This window comes from Lycorma delicatula, chromosome 4 (genome assembly GCF_047948215.1).
Source record: "Lycorma delicatula isolate Av1 chromosome 4, ASM4794821v1, whole genome shotgun sequence".
Classification (NCBI taxonomy): Eukaryota; Metazoa; Arthropoda; class Insecta; order Hemiptera; family Fulgoridae; genus Lycorma; species Lycorma delicatula.
In genome coordinates, this window is record NC_134458.1 from 12,608,414 (window position 1) to 12,623,647 (window position 15,234).

General features: G+C 30.2%; 1 protein-coding gene across 1 annotated transcript in view; it reads left to right on the top strand.

Annotated features, from left to right (window-relative positions):
- Positions 1–15,234, top strand: part of LOC142324243 (uncharacterized) — a 54,670-nt gene that overhangs the window by 27,488 nt on the left and 11,948 nt on the right. The window contains exons 3-7 of the mRNA XM_075365101.1: positions 2,356–2,436; positions 3,623–3,738; positions 9,343–9,465; positions 11,461–11,644; positions 12,634–12,745. Of these exons, the coding sequence (XP_075221216.1) occupies positions 2,356–2,436; positions 3,623–3,738; positions 9,343–9,465; positions 11,461–11,644; positions 12,634–12,745 (616 nt within the window). The remainder of the gene's footprint in view (positions 1–2,355; positions 2,437–3,622; positions 3,739–9,342; positions 9,466–11,460; positions 11,645–12,633; positions 12,746–15,234) is intronic.

Here is a 15,234-nt window from a genome sequence, read left to right on the forward strand (position 1 = left end):
CGAGTCAATGTGGCGAGAGCCTCATTGTCAGACCGTGTGTGAATTCCTTGTTGCGATTGCTATGTTCAACTGACATCAGTAGTTTACCTAAGGGAAAAGACTTCTACTGCACTGCTGTAGGAAACAAACCAAGAGATATGGCTAGCTACCAGCCAGATTAAGGCTAGAAGCGCTTTAATGGTGGACAGGTAGGTACTTGCTGGCATTCAGCGGCCTAGGTACCCATTTTAGTGATATATGAGAAGTGGGCGGTGGGACACGCAAGCGAGTGATGTATAGTACCACGCTTATTCCACTCATGCTTTTAGGTTAGCTCTAGGAGCTAGTTAGGACACTGATCGCTAAACTGTTTCGTGGCTCAGTAGCCATTTGTGGCACAGACATTCGGTCTTATGCTTTAGGGCGATTGAATGTGGTAGTGACGGGAGAAATGCCAAGCAAACCAACGGTAACGGTTGGTTACCGTACTATTTCACGGGAGGCAGTTTTGGTGATTGCAGGCGTGAAACCGATAGACTTTATTGCGTCTGAGAAGCAGCAGCATTATGTTGTTAAGAGGTCTGATGAGTTGACTTCGAATACAGTTCGAGAAATTGAACAACATGACAATGCCTTGTGGCAGGCCAGATGGGATGAGTCAAATGGTTGGTGTTATACATATGATCTCTCTCCAAATGTTGTTGGTTTGCAGGACGCCTCTTGGGTGTACCCTAATAAATATGTGACGCAATTTCTTTCCTACCATGGTGCTTTTAGGGACAGACTGCAGAAATTCGGCCTGGTTGATTCTGGGATGTGTCCTCAGTGTGGACAATTGGATCATACCTACCATGTTCTTTATGAGTGCTCGAAACACAAGTTAATGCTTACAGAGACCATCTGTCAGTTCGATGTCAGGTCGGTATTGGATCTGTGTAAACTGGAGGAGCCAGGCCGAATGGGCAATAGTGGAGAGTTTTGTAGTGTACTTAGCAAAGGAAAGGATTGCTGAGGGGATCCAGAACTCTGCTTGGATTTCTCTTTTATTCTATTTTTGTTGATGTTTTGTTTTATAAATTATGTTTTTGTTGATCTTGTCCTTGTTTAGTTTTGTTTCAATGTTACTGTGTTGTTATTGTTCCATGATATATTTTTATGTTTTGTGTTGTGTGTTGAACTCACTTTTACCTTATATGGGTAGGTAGTCCGATTCCTTTGTTAGTTAGCTTTTTTCTGTCTTGCTTAAGACTCAGTGAGGTGTGTGAGATTGTTTTGTGTTCATTAATTAGTAGTACACCGATGGGAATGTCACTTGTGGCATTCTGGCTGAGGTGGACTGGAATATGTCAAAAGCCGAGGTTTCGAAAATGACCTCTGCTAAAGCCCATAAGGGCTCAGAATGGAGGGGGTCTTCCTCTATGGGATCAGTGTCAAATTCTAACTCCAGAAGAAAAGGTATGACCGATTAGCTGGAGAAAACCCATATTCAGTGTAGTTCAAGAATGCTGAAACCACAGTTATATGAATTAATAAAGTTACATAAAACTAAAGTACAAAAATATTACTTGGATGAACTTTTGAAAAAAACATGGGCATCGTGTTCTTAGACTGCCACCATACCATCCTGATTTAATCCGATTGAGATAGTATGGTCAGCTGTGAAAAGACATTTGGCGAGTCATAACACAATTTCTTTCAAAAATGTTGAAAAATTAACTATGGAGAAAATTAATTCCACGAAAGAAGATGACTGGAAACCCTATTGTGAAGAAGAAACAATATTGAAAAAGAGTATGAAAAACTGGAACACTGATAGATGAAATGACAGAACGTTAAATTATATGTGTAGACTCTGACAGAGAAAGTGAAAATGAAAGTGATAGTGATTCATTTAGTGACTATGGTGAACTTGCTAGAAGTCTGAATTTGATGTGTAAAGAAAATTCAAATAAGATTTTGTTTATTATTAAAAATAATAATTTAGTACAAATAAAGGTTATAAAATAAATAATTACGTATTGTTTATAATTATTAATTATAAATATGATAGTTATTACTGTGTACAATATGATAATAAGTAATACTTCAATTAGATATGCGAAGTTGATGTTTTCAGGACGAATGGTAATACGCAGTCTGCTCGTGACGTCACAAGCTCGTACAGTGGTTGGGCCAAGTATGTAGTTATGGCTTCTAACAGACTCCAGCCATATATGGACTTACATGAAAGAGTTTATTTCAACCAACGCACAGCTGAAGTAGGACTTTGGAGTGTGTATTATATGTACTGTATATTACAATCATATATTAAAAATATTAATTATGCTGTTTTTAACAATTTTAGATTTTAAAAACTCAACGCAAGTTTTTTTCCAGGGTTACTGATGATATTGTTGCAATGGCTCGACCTTGCACAGAAATGATTCAGAAGAAAAAAGTTATAGAACAGTTTAAGAGGTTAGTTCTGTACTGCCTGAATCCAAGCTCTGTGTAATTGCATAATGCAGAAGCTGGATGAGGTACACAAATGCATACTATACTACAACATGAACACTAATCATGTGACAAAAATCAATCAACTTTTGATTAAAAACAATACAAAACTTACATCTCAGTTTCCTAGCAAACTAATTCAGTTTAGTGCATAGTAGATACCAGTAAAAAGACAACTCTGGTAACAGATTACTACTATAAACTGGGCTATGTAACTTATTGCAGTTTTTCCAACTACTCAGAGCTTGGAATAGGCCATTCTTTCATCAGACTAATTACTTTAATAAGCTTTTTTCCAAAAACAAGTTCATGTAAAATATTTTTTTCTATTTCAAAATTCACTTAAACATCCTTTTATAATCATAGAAGAAAAGTTAAGACCATATATCTATCTTAACAATTCTCTGATCTCTTACCCTGATTGAAGTCAGATAAAGACTCTAGTCTTTAAAATATTTATTTTGAGTATTTTAGTAAATATGTTAGTAAATTTTGATGAAGAAAAAGTAATATTTTATGCATGTTTTATATTTTAATATTGGTGTGATGATATGGAAACTGAATATATTCTGGTATTTGTTTTTAATTAATTTATTCATATAATAATTATATGTAATAATAATGATACACATTTTTTAAACATAGTTTAAAAATAATTTCTAAAAATAAAATCACAACTTTGAAGGTGACACACTTTTCACATACGTGAAAAGTGCTAGTAAATGATTCTATAATATACAGTCCAATTTTATTGTAATATAAATTTGCAATAGTATTTCAAATTTACTAGGTAAGACCAATTAATTTTATATCTAGTGATTAGTATTACTTTCATTTAAGTTATTTTGGTTAATGAAATTATGTAAATTTTTTGCCATTCCTGTTGGGTGCAATAGTTCTGTATGTTGGAGTTCTTCAAGTCAAGGATATGCTAATGATAATTTAAACTTCACTTGTCAGATTTAGTTTGATAATTTTGATGTATTCCCTCATAGTTTTAGTTATCTTTTTTCTTTTCTAAAAAAAATATTATTATTTAGTCGATCTAGTTGAATTTTTAAAATGTCTACTTTAATTTTGTGTGCATGTACGCTTATATTAATTTCCGGAGCCTTGATATAATAATGAATCAAAATTATTTCTTTTTAAGTGTTGGTGTAAAGTCACTCATAAACTTACAAAGACCTGGAGAGCATGCTAATTGTGGTTTTCAATTAGAAAACACTGGTTTCACTTATGACCCTGCTGTCTTCATGGAAAATGATAGTAAGTTTAATGATTATAATAAATATATTTTTTATTTATTATAATCATATTTTATTTTATTTTTTAAAAAAATATTTTGGTACTGTTATTCTCTTATCATATGTCAATCACAATATATTTATCGGTGTTTTTATTGATAACTACCACACTAAATCTCTTGGTTCCACGTTCTTTATGCAAATCCTTGTTTTTATGAAACCCTAGAAATTACCAAAAGAACACTTACAACTAACATGCTACAATGTATTCATTTTACCTTTTACGAATACATTCCTCTGTAAGAAAAAGAATTCCTCACTTTTAAAAAAAATTATTTTTTATTAGAGATAGAAGATTGCATTATGAAATAAAAATATCTATAACTAATCTTTGTTTTAAATATGTAGATTCTATTAAAATTACTACTTCATTAAACAATATCTTCATAAATACTTATAGATAACTGTAGGATGTTTGTAAACTCTACAAAATATGTTTATAAATTCTTTATTGGACCTCAGTAAATTTTTGCAAAAATTGATAAGGTTGTTTTTACTGATTATACATATTTATTCATTTTTATTTTAGTTTAAGTACATTCATCACCAAATACATTCATTCTATATGTATATTGGTTATATATAACAAAATTATAAAAAAATAAACATAATAATAATTAATGTTTATAACCTTCAATAAAATTATTTATAAAAAATATAATTTATGAAATAAACTAGAATTTACCCATAAACTTGAAAAAATGTAATTATTAATAATTTAATTTAACTTTAAGTAATAAACAGTCTAAAAATTGAAATTGATGTATAAAAAAAATTTAGTAATAATTATACATATTATTCACAAATTTTCAAATCATTCTTTAATAAATTTGCCTATCCTTAGAAAAGTTAATACTTCTGGTTGTAACTTTTAACTGGATATTTCAGTTTTTAATAAATTATGTAACTAAAAATTTAATTTAATTATATAACTATGTATTACTGAACAATATTTAAGGATGTGGTAATGACATAAAAACACAGCTACAGGAAGTGCTCTTATTGAATGTATTTAGCAAATATAAATGAATTCTTTTTTTAATTTGTTAAAATATATAGAAACAACAATAGAAAACTGTTATTCATATGTAAAAATTCATATAAATAAATTAATATACAGAGTGATTAAGGAAGAAAAGTAAATAATTTGGGAACTGATTGTAGAGCTTGAAGTAAGAAAAAATTCATACAAATATATGTCCAAAACATTATGTTATCAAGTTACCACCCAGATATCAGTCCTCCTATTCAAATGAGGTCATACTGAAATTTTTAAGGCATTGTATAAGGGGTAAACTTGATGGTTTCATATGTTTTTTACTTAAAAAATTGAATAAAACAGATCCCAGAACTGTATCTCCTGTAGCTTGCATGAAATAAAATGTAAAACAGAAAAATTCAGTGACAAAACACAGTTTTTTAGGTTTGAAGTACTATAACTTTGTTAAATGACTTATAAGTGCATAAATTTTATTTTCAAAAATTGTAGAGAATTTAATTCTGAAAGAATTGATGTAATAAAGGCTATGAAGAAAAAATATCAACTTTTATTATTAAAAACAAAGTAGAACAAAACTTAAAAAATTTTATGAATTTGTAAAAATTAAAAACAAACTTTTTAGTAAAATAAATTTAGACCTTTGAAAAATTAAAATACTCTTAGTTTATTTTGTATAAAAGTACTCACTGTGGTTTATACTGTATTAATTTACAATGCGCCGTTCTCGGCCGACCACGCTTCGCCCTGCACCGATGACGTGCCAAGAACGACACAAAAAAAAAAATGAAAATGACTTAATGTTTTACAAAATGATTACTAAAATTCTGATTTTGTTTGGTTTTTTGAAGGATCTTTTTAAATGAACTGAAATAACGCTAAGAAATTTGAATGTTTGAATAAAGTTAAATTTTATTGACATAATTTTTCTTAGAATTAATCATTTTAATGTTGGGATTCACCCTTTGATGCCGGCCGGACACTCGTTACATCATGAAAGGTATCTTTCATCATTTCATTTATCATTGATTTATCTTTCATCATCTTTAACATCATGAAAGAGTCGAATGCGTATCTTCATACGCATTCGACTTTTCACAGCATACCCGGTCGCCGATCTTAATGTCTGGATCCTGCTCCTTCCAAGTCCAGAGTGAGAGTGCTAGTGCCCTTTCCACACGCTTACTAGCCGGCCGTGATATTATTGTGGAATAAGTTTATCTATTAAATTATGTTTAAAGTTAATGTATTATATTGTATTATTTTTTTTAATTTTGATGTTGTTCTTCTAAATTGCTTTCTGTAGTAATATTGTGTCGGAGAAAAAATATAATCACCTTCCCCTTCCAACAAAGTTTCTTACGTTACAGCTCGTATACGCGAGAACCTCAACATCTTAACACTAATACAATGTCACATAATTACATACAAGTTACAATGTCAAAAAAACGTTACTTATATTAAATTAATACAATGTCATATAATTTACATACAATACAAGTTACAATGTCAGCTTTATTTTTTATTCATGAGGTTTGACACGTCTCAAATTCCTCCATTTCTAGCTCATTGAAATTTTGCATGAAAATGTTAAAATTTCAAGGTAAGTCAAGTAACACGGCTTTATTTATAAAAATAACAACAAAGGTTTTTAAACATTCATTTCAAATTTACAATTTAGTATTCGTATTCGCTTTTTCAAACTATTACATTTATAAAAATAACAACAAAGTTTTTTAAACATTCATTTCACATCTACAATTTAGTATTCTAATTTACTTTCTCAAACTATAAAAGATACAATCACAAAAAAAGAAACTATTAAGAAAATTATAGTATAGCAAGTACTTATAATTAACGATCGGTTACAGAAACAAACAATTTTTTTTTTTAACATTTATAGGCTCTTAAATCAATAAACAGTGAGGAGAAAAGGAAAAAAAACAAAAAACACATAAATATATATCACGTTATATTGCTGTCAAGCAACAGAATATCCGGGAATCTGGCTCCCTATTTTAGTAACCTCTAGTCCTACCCTAACCTATTTTTAAATAACTAATGTACATGTCTACCTAAGATTTCAAAATAACACTGATGGATTATAAAAAATAAAAAATGTCTATTATGTTGACACAGCCAACTAAAACAGTAAAACACATTAGAATTAATGGTCTACAGCTGAACAAGCAACCACAACATTATTACGTGACCTGAGTCCTACTACTCGGCAGCCAACGTTTTTTTTCTTAAAACTAATATGATTTGTTTCACAAAAGGTTTTTTTCAAATTAACACGTTTCTTATACCCTATTCCAACTTCTTATATTACTCAAAACCTTTACTCAAAAGCCTTTCCATGGTACCACAAACGACTCTAACTTCTATTTCTTTATTTCTTACTGAAACAAAATCACAACCTTTCTGATAATTATGTCATAGCATGATACTTTATTATTTTTCAAATTCATAACAATTATTTAAACTTATATTTTTGCCACTGAAATCAATACATTTATTCATAAATCATTGTAATAATAATTTTTTCCAATCCTTCATCTGATCAAAATACATTTAACCAATATTATTTTTCAGATTCTTAAATTCATAACAATTATTTAAACTTATATTTTCTCCACTGAAATCAATACATTTATTCATAGATCATTGTAATAATAATTTTTTCCAATCCTTCATCTGATCAAACTACATCTAACCAGCCTTATTACATTACATTGTTTAACCGACATTGAGATAGGTTTTGAATCAATTTTACAGAATTCTACTCTTAGATCATCCTAACCTACCCGATCCTTTTTTCATCCCTTTACATGATTTAACCAACCTGTGAGTCTGTGTTCATCTCCAATGCAATATCAAAATATAAAAAAAACCATTTGGTTTCTTAAACACAATTACAAAACAACAATAAAATCGTCGATACGTCAACTTTGGGCTAAAATATCAAACACTTCATTTCCATGTTCCTCTATACCATATATATATATATATATATATATAAATTATTCATTTTGCAACATCCTTACCTCACAGCCTCACAAAATCTTACAATTCCATTCTAGCTTACTACTGAACCAATTTCTATAAAATTTTCTCCAAAATCTTATCATCATCCTCAATCTTTTATACCATACATGGCTTTCAGAATCTTAATTTTAATTACAATAATCAATCTCACAATACTGCTTAATATCATCTATTACTACTTTTGTTTTTATTGATTTCATGTTCATACTTTTTAAAAAAAATTAGTTTTATTCAAACTACAGAACTTCATAAGCAATATATTATTTTCTAAGAGCTTTAAAAAATTAATTTCTCATTATTTATCTTACTACAGAATTCCTTTACAATATTTATTTTATTTTACATGAAATGCAACATTTTAATTCATAATAGTATGAATGATTTTTAGAAAAATAATATCAGAAAACTTTTTAACTTATTCGACAAATACAAAGATTCAATTATCATGCACATCAGTATAGTTAAATTAAACAAATTTAATTATTTACAGACAACCCACCGGGTTGGTCTAGTGGTGAACGCGTCTTCCCAAATCAGCTGATTTGGAAGTCAAGAGTTCCAGTGTTCAAGTCCTAGTAAAGGCAGTAACATTTATACGGATTTGAATACTAGATCATGGATACCGGTGTTCTTTGGTAGTTGGGTTTCAATTAACCACACATCTCAGGAATGGTCAAACTAAGACTGTACAAGAATACACTTCATTTACACTCATATATATCACCCTCATTCATCCTCTGAAGTAATACCTGAATGGTAATTCCCGGAGGCTAAACAGAAAAAAAAAAGAAACTATATTTGGGAGGGGCCAACCAATTATTAGATGTTAAACAATAGCTTATTATACAAAGCTACAGCAGTATAATTTATCAACAACAAATAATTAAATTAACTCTGTTATCAGACATATATTGCCTTAGGTAATAAGGTCTATAAATTATAAAACTTGTTAAAAAATATGTTCACTTTCCAAAATCTATTTAATATTAAAAACGCATCCAATAAAATCCAGCTTATCATTCCCAATCATCTAAACTCGATAATAGAACTGTAAAACCTCAAAACCACAAGAAGAAGCACAGGGCACACAATAATACATCCGTATACCGGAAACTCTCTAATTCAACTTGCAATATATCTATTGACAAGAATCTGTCTGCATGTCTACTATTCTCCTTCCAAAGATATTTGTGTAGTATGACTATATGAATAATAAAAAGTAGTGATAAATTTATGTTTTCAGATTTATTCAGGTGAAAAATTTGTGGATAGCATTTCAACCTTATTAGCTATGATTAAATTTGTTAATATTGCTTACCCAAGGTTTTTATCTGCCAACAAGAGAGTGGAGTATTTCAGTAATACTGAATGGATTTTATGGCATATTGTTTCTAGATTTTAATTTTTTATGGTAAAGAGAAGAAATAATTATTTTCTTATGATAAAAAATGCAGACAAATGATTCTGTTTTTTAGTTCTTTATTACTAAAGTTTTTAATAGCATAGTTTATATCTTTATAGTTTACTACTACAATTTTGGTTGGGAGGATTATGGTGATACATCACTGAATAGAATTTTAGATATGGTGAAAATAGTAAGTTTTGGCTTGACTGAAGGAAAAGTTGCTATTCATTGTCATGCAGGTAATTTTTTTTATTTATTTAATTTTTATTATTGAGCTTTTATTTATGATGTTTGTTCTTTTTTTGTTTTTGAACAACCTACATTAATAATATTTTATGTTTACAATACATATAATCCTATATCGATTTGCCATTGTACTCGTGCCTGCTGTCTAGATTACTGGTGTAGTGATTAAACATTTGAATGAGGTGCATCCTTTTCTAACTTGAATAGTATAAAATAATTTATTTTTTTTTAAAGAATTTCAGCAATGTAAAATTTAATTCAAACACAGGGAATTTTTTGTTTATTTGTATGTTGTGGCTATACTGCTTGACCTCAACTATTCTTTAAGTTGTCCGTTTAATGTGACATTGTTGTACTTGGTTATTTAGCAGTTTTTCAAGTTATAAATAGTGTTTTGTGAAAGTCTATTTCATTTTTTATTACAAAATCATATTTTCGTATTTTTTGTTAATGTGTCTTGAATATGTAATAATGGACATAACTCCAAGAAAGTGTTCAAGAATTGTTTCTCTTTCTGAGCATACCAGCATGACACAATGACAAAGAACTTCTGGGTGCGGTATTGGACTAGGAACAGTGAATGCTATTTTAAAATGATTTAAAGAGACTGGTTCCTTTTCACCTCAAAGGAAAGGAAAAGGTGGCTATGAAAGAAAAACTACTCCAAAACAGGATCAGTTATTAGTGACAAAAAGTAAACTTGATCCAAAATGATCTGCTGTACACTTAAATTAAGAATTAGCAGCCTGTGGAACAGATTTACACATGACAACTCTTAAACGCCAACTTCTTGCAGCTGGACAGAAAGCTCATCAGCCAGCTAAAAAGCAGCTTTTAACATCACCAGTGTGCAAAAAAAGCTCTTGAGGGCCAAACACATGCAAACTGGACCAAAGAAGACTGGAAAAGTGCTATGGTTTCTGACGAGTTACGTTTTTATGTAAAGGGGCAAAGGGTTCCATACATTAGAAAAGCATCAGTTGAAAATACATCACTGGCTCATAACCAAAAATCAGTTAAACATCCCCAGAAAACAATGTTTTGGGGCTGTTTCACATAAGAAGGCCCTTGTTCATTGCTTCCAGTAGATGGTATTTTGAAAAGTGATGGATCAAGATTCTGAAGGAATGGGTTGTGACACAACTTCAAAATAAATTCCCACAAGGCAATACCAAGATATAGTGCCATGCCATACTACCAAAGAAGTGGAAAGGTTTTTGAAGAACAAACATTTAAGTGCTTCCATGGCCAGACTTCAACCCAATTCAAAATCTTTTGGCAATAGTCAATAATGAATTGTACCACAAAAATTGGCCTCATTAAAGCAATAATATCGATATGTTAATATTAGAATACTGACTATGTCACATTTATCCTAAACCAATTTAATATAAACAAGTTGTAAAATTTGTAATTATTTCTTTTTACTTTTTGCAGATCTATAGCTGAGCGAGGCTGACTGTTAATAAAATTATCATTAATGAAGAAAGTAATCTTGAATTTACCTCCCAATTGAAACTAGTTACTTAATTGTAATATAAAATGTCTGTTATTGGCAGCAGCATAGTATGATTTTTCTCAGGTTTAACTGCTAATTATTAGACAAAACTTTTATTTGTATTTTAGTTCAATTTTATAATACCCTGAGGTTTTAGTGACAAGCAGATAACAGTAGCTATAACATGGAGTGCCCTGCCAAACCAACAAGATCAACACCAGTATTAAGGTGGTGCTTACTGTTCACATGTCTGCTAATGTAACCAGTTTCTTAAAACCACATCTTCTTTTTAATTTAACTATCAAGAAATACTGTTTTACCTCAATTAAATCTTGAGATTTTTAGTTAATGAGGAAAATGTATCTTTTTTTGGTAATATTTAAAACTTATTTTTAACTTAATAAGTTGAAATCAGTTAAGATGGAGAACATATTACTGGTTACTGGTACATGATTGCAATCATAATCACAGTATATTCAATATTTTTCAGGTCTTGGAAGAACTGGAGTATTGATTGCATGCTATTTAGTATATCAAATGAAATTTAGAGCAAATAAAGCAATCATGTTTGTGAGATTAAAACGTCCAAAATCTGTACAAACTAGAGGACAAATACAGTGTGTTCAAGAATTTGAGCAGATGGTTTGGTCTCAAAGTATAACATTCCCTATTAAGTAAGTAATTATTACTAAAGGTTTTTAAAAAATCAATATGTACCGGTTCAGGTAATCTTTTTTACAGAATAACTTTTTTGAAATGACACATTCAAAATATCTGTAGACTTCATTTCTAAGTTGTTGAACTCACTATAAAAATTACACTATAAAAATTATTATATTATCACTATAAAAATTTGTGGTTAATTATAATTTTTTTTCAGAAAACTAAAAACTAATTGAAGATAAAGAAATATCAAATAAAAAAAATAATAAATGCATGTAGACTAAAAAATATATTTTTTTTTATATGTTTTGTCAGAAGTTCTGTCTGGTCGACAGCACTAACTATACACCTAAAAGTCCCAATGGAGAAAGATGTAAAAGTTTTACTTACAGAGCTAAATATCATTCACATTTTGAAAATTTCAGCATAGTGATTGATATGCAACAATATATTTGGCTCAGAGAAGATGGCAATAGAAGATCATTTTACTCTTCACTTCCTCTAGTAAGTTTGGAATGGGATCTTATTATTTTTTAAAATGGTTACACCAATTTTTAAGAGTGACTTGTCTAACATCAGTTTACCTACAACTGTTTGGTTATGGTACTTAACAGCATGACACAAAGGGTGAAAAAAATAATGAACTTTCAAGTACTAAAATTGAAGTACATAATTACTATGTATGCACTATATATGTACTTTTTCATAACTATTCATGCTAATCAGAATGAGTTATGAAAAAGCAATTTAGTTTGTTATTCTTGTAATATTACTTTTAACTGTAATGTATTATAAAGGACAAAACGACATTATGAAAAAAATTATTAGGATTATTTTTATTTCTAAATTCAGCACCAATAAATTTTCTTTTTGCCATGCCCTATATGGTTATATGATTTTTAAGATATACAAATATATAAAATCTTTTTCAGAAATTATTATATGTATAAAATGACATGTTCATTGATTACATATAAGTGACAGATGACCTTTTTTTTAGGGATCAGATAAAAGATAAAAAAATAGAAGATTTTACATTATCTCAGTATTTAGATATGCAAAAGATTTTACTGCATGGTAGTGAAGCAAGGTATTTTCGTTATATTCCTAAGGTAAGATAATTTTAATTAAAGATATTTCATAAATAATAATGAAGTAAAAAAGAAATAATAATAAAATTAAATTGTAGTGTATTGTTGAATATTTCAGTTAGTATTATCTTTTACCCATTTACAACCTATAATAAATTGAAGCAGATGTAAAAAGTGGATTGCTCTAGAGCAGGGGTCGGCAAACCGTGGCTCGTGAGCCACATGTAGCTCTTTGACTACATTGTTGTGGCTCTTTCACAAAATTTTTGGAGCAGACTAGAAAAAAATAATTTAGAAACCTATCCTAAAAGTGAAATGTAAACCGTTTGAAAAGTGAGTCTTTTGAAAAGAGGCTTGATTAAAAAATAAATATTAACACAGTTAGTCACTCTTGATGGTATGTTCATTATATCTTTCAATTTACTGCGTACTAAATTGTATTTCAACTATTTGTTTCAATTTTTTTGCTGGAACCAATCCCTCGACAATTAAAAGGTAGCATTTGTACAATTTTTTCTAGAGACATTGTTTTATCTTTATTCGATTTAAGAAGACAGTGCTTGCGCTTCCTGTGCGAGTTGTGCAAACGAGCTCAATCGACATTCTGCCTGCAGTCACAAAATTATATATATATATATAGTTTACTTATGCTATGTATATATTTAATACAGTTAATATTGTCATCTTTATATTGTATGGGGTTTTAATGATTTTTTTTAGTTTTGATGCCATTTTGTGTTTATCGTTTATTTTTACTTAAAATGCAAATTTTCTAGACCCCATAATAAGTACTAAGAAAAAGCAAGGAAAAACTGAAGATAAAAACCATGGATTCAAAGAGGAGTGGACTGAAAACTTTGCATATGTCCAAAACTCAAATGGTCTTCCTACGGGTCTTATTTGTCAAGAAAAACTGGAACATAACAAAAGGTCGAATTTAGAGACACGTGCTTAGTTGTAAGCACGAAATATTTAGCATTAAATACCCGGTTGGTGATGAAAGGAAGAAGGCGGTTGAGGAGCTCCAAAGGGGATATGAAAGATCATCTTTTATTTTTAATAATCGGGTTCAATCTTCTAACAATGCCAGTCTGGCAAGTTTCGTAATTAGCCGGGAGATAGCTCAGAGGGGGAATCCATACATGGATGGCGAATATATCAAGAGTTGTTTTTTAAGTGCTTCTGGGGAGTTATTTAGAGATTTTAAGAATAAGGAGGATATAATGAAAAAAATTTGAGAGATATCTTTGTCCGCTAAAACCGTGAAGGACAGAACAGTAAAAATGTCTGCGAACATTACAAGCCAACAAATCGAAGATCTCAAAACAGTCACAAGCTTATCGATAGCAGTTGACGAATCTTGTGATGTAAATGACACTGCACAAATTTCCCTTTTTGTACGAAAAATATCTCCACTTAGGGCCCCAAAGAGGAAATTTATGATTATTGCCACTCAAAGGACGAACGCGAGGACTTAATATACCAAATGTCGTGATTGAGTGCTTTGAAAAGCATCAAATCAATTTGAAAAAATTGTCTTGATTTCAACGAATGGAGCGAAAAGTATGACGGAATCAATAAACGGCTTTTTAACTGTTATGAAGGAAAAAATTAGTCACGAGATACTTTCCTACCATTGTATCATTCATCAGGAAGCACTATGTTCACAGACGTTTCCTGAAGATCTTTGCAAGGTGATAGAATTGGTGATTAACTCTATCGTAGCTCTTCACCATCGCCAACTTACAGAAATTTTAATTGAGATAGAGAGTAAATATGCGGATCTTCTGCTACACAACAAGGTCCGGTGGTTATCTCGAGGAAATGTTTTAAAACGCTTTGCTTCTCTTAATATGTAATGTAATAAAGGCGTTTCTCTTCGAGAAGAATATAAACTACGCAGAGCTCACTAATGAACTATGGATCCAAAAATTTTATTTCACGGTGGATGTTACTGCCCATCTTAATCAGCTTAATCATAAATTAAAGAAAAAGGAAACACGATCTTTTCGATGTTAGAAGTAATTTTATTCGAAAATAAATTATCGCTCTTAGCAGAAGATTTTGTGAAAGAAGCCTTTCTCAATAGGTTCAAGGATTTTGGAAACAGCAAAGAAACGTTATCGTTTGTTATAAAACCTCTGAATATAGCGGTATCTGAAATAAACTTCTCCGCCTTTAATATTGATATTGGACGGTTTGAGATGCAGTTACTGGATCTTAAAAATAAAGAAACATGGAGCTCTAAATTCCAACGGCTGTGTGCAAACCTAGAGCTATTGGAGGAAAATAAATGTGAACTAAGTTTACAGCACAAGCTTTCTGCCTTAAAAGAGCTGGAGAGAGAAGATACGTTGATTTTTAACACCTGGAAAGCATTCCAGACCCATAAGATCAATTGAAGAAACTGGCGTTTGGCGTTCTTTCCTTGTTTGGATATTTATGCGAACAATCATTTTCAAGCGTGAACTTTATCAAAAGTAAATTAAGAGATAGGCTTATCGATGAGA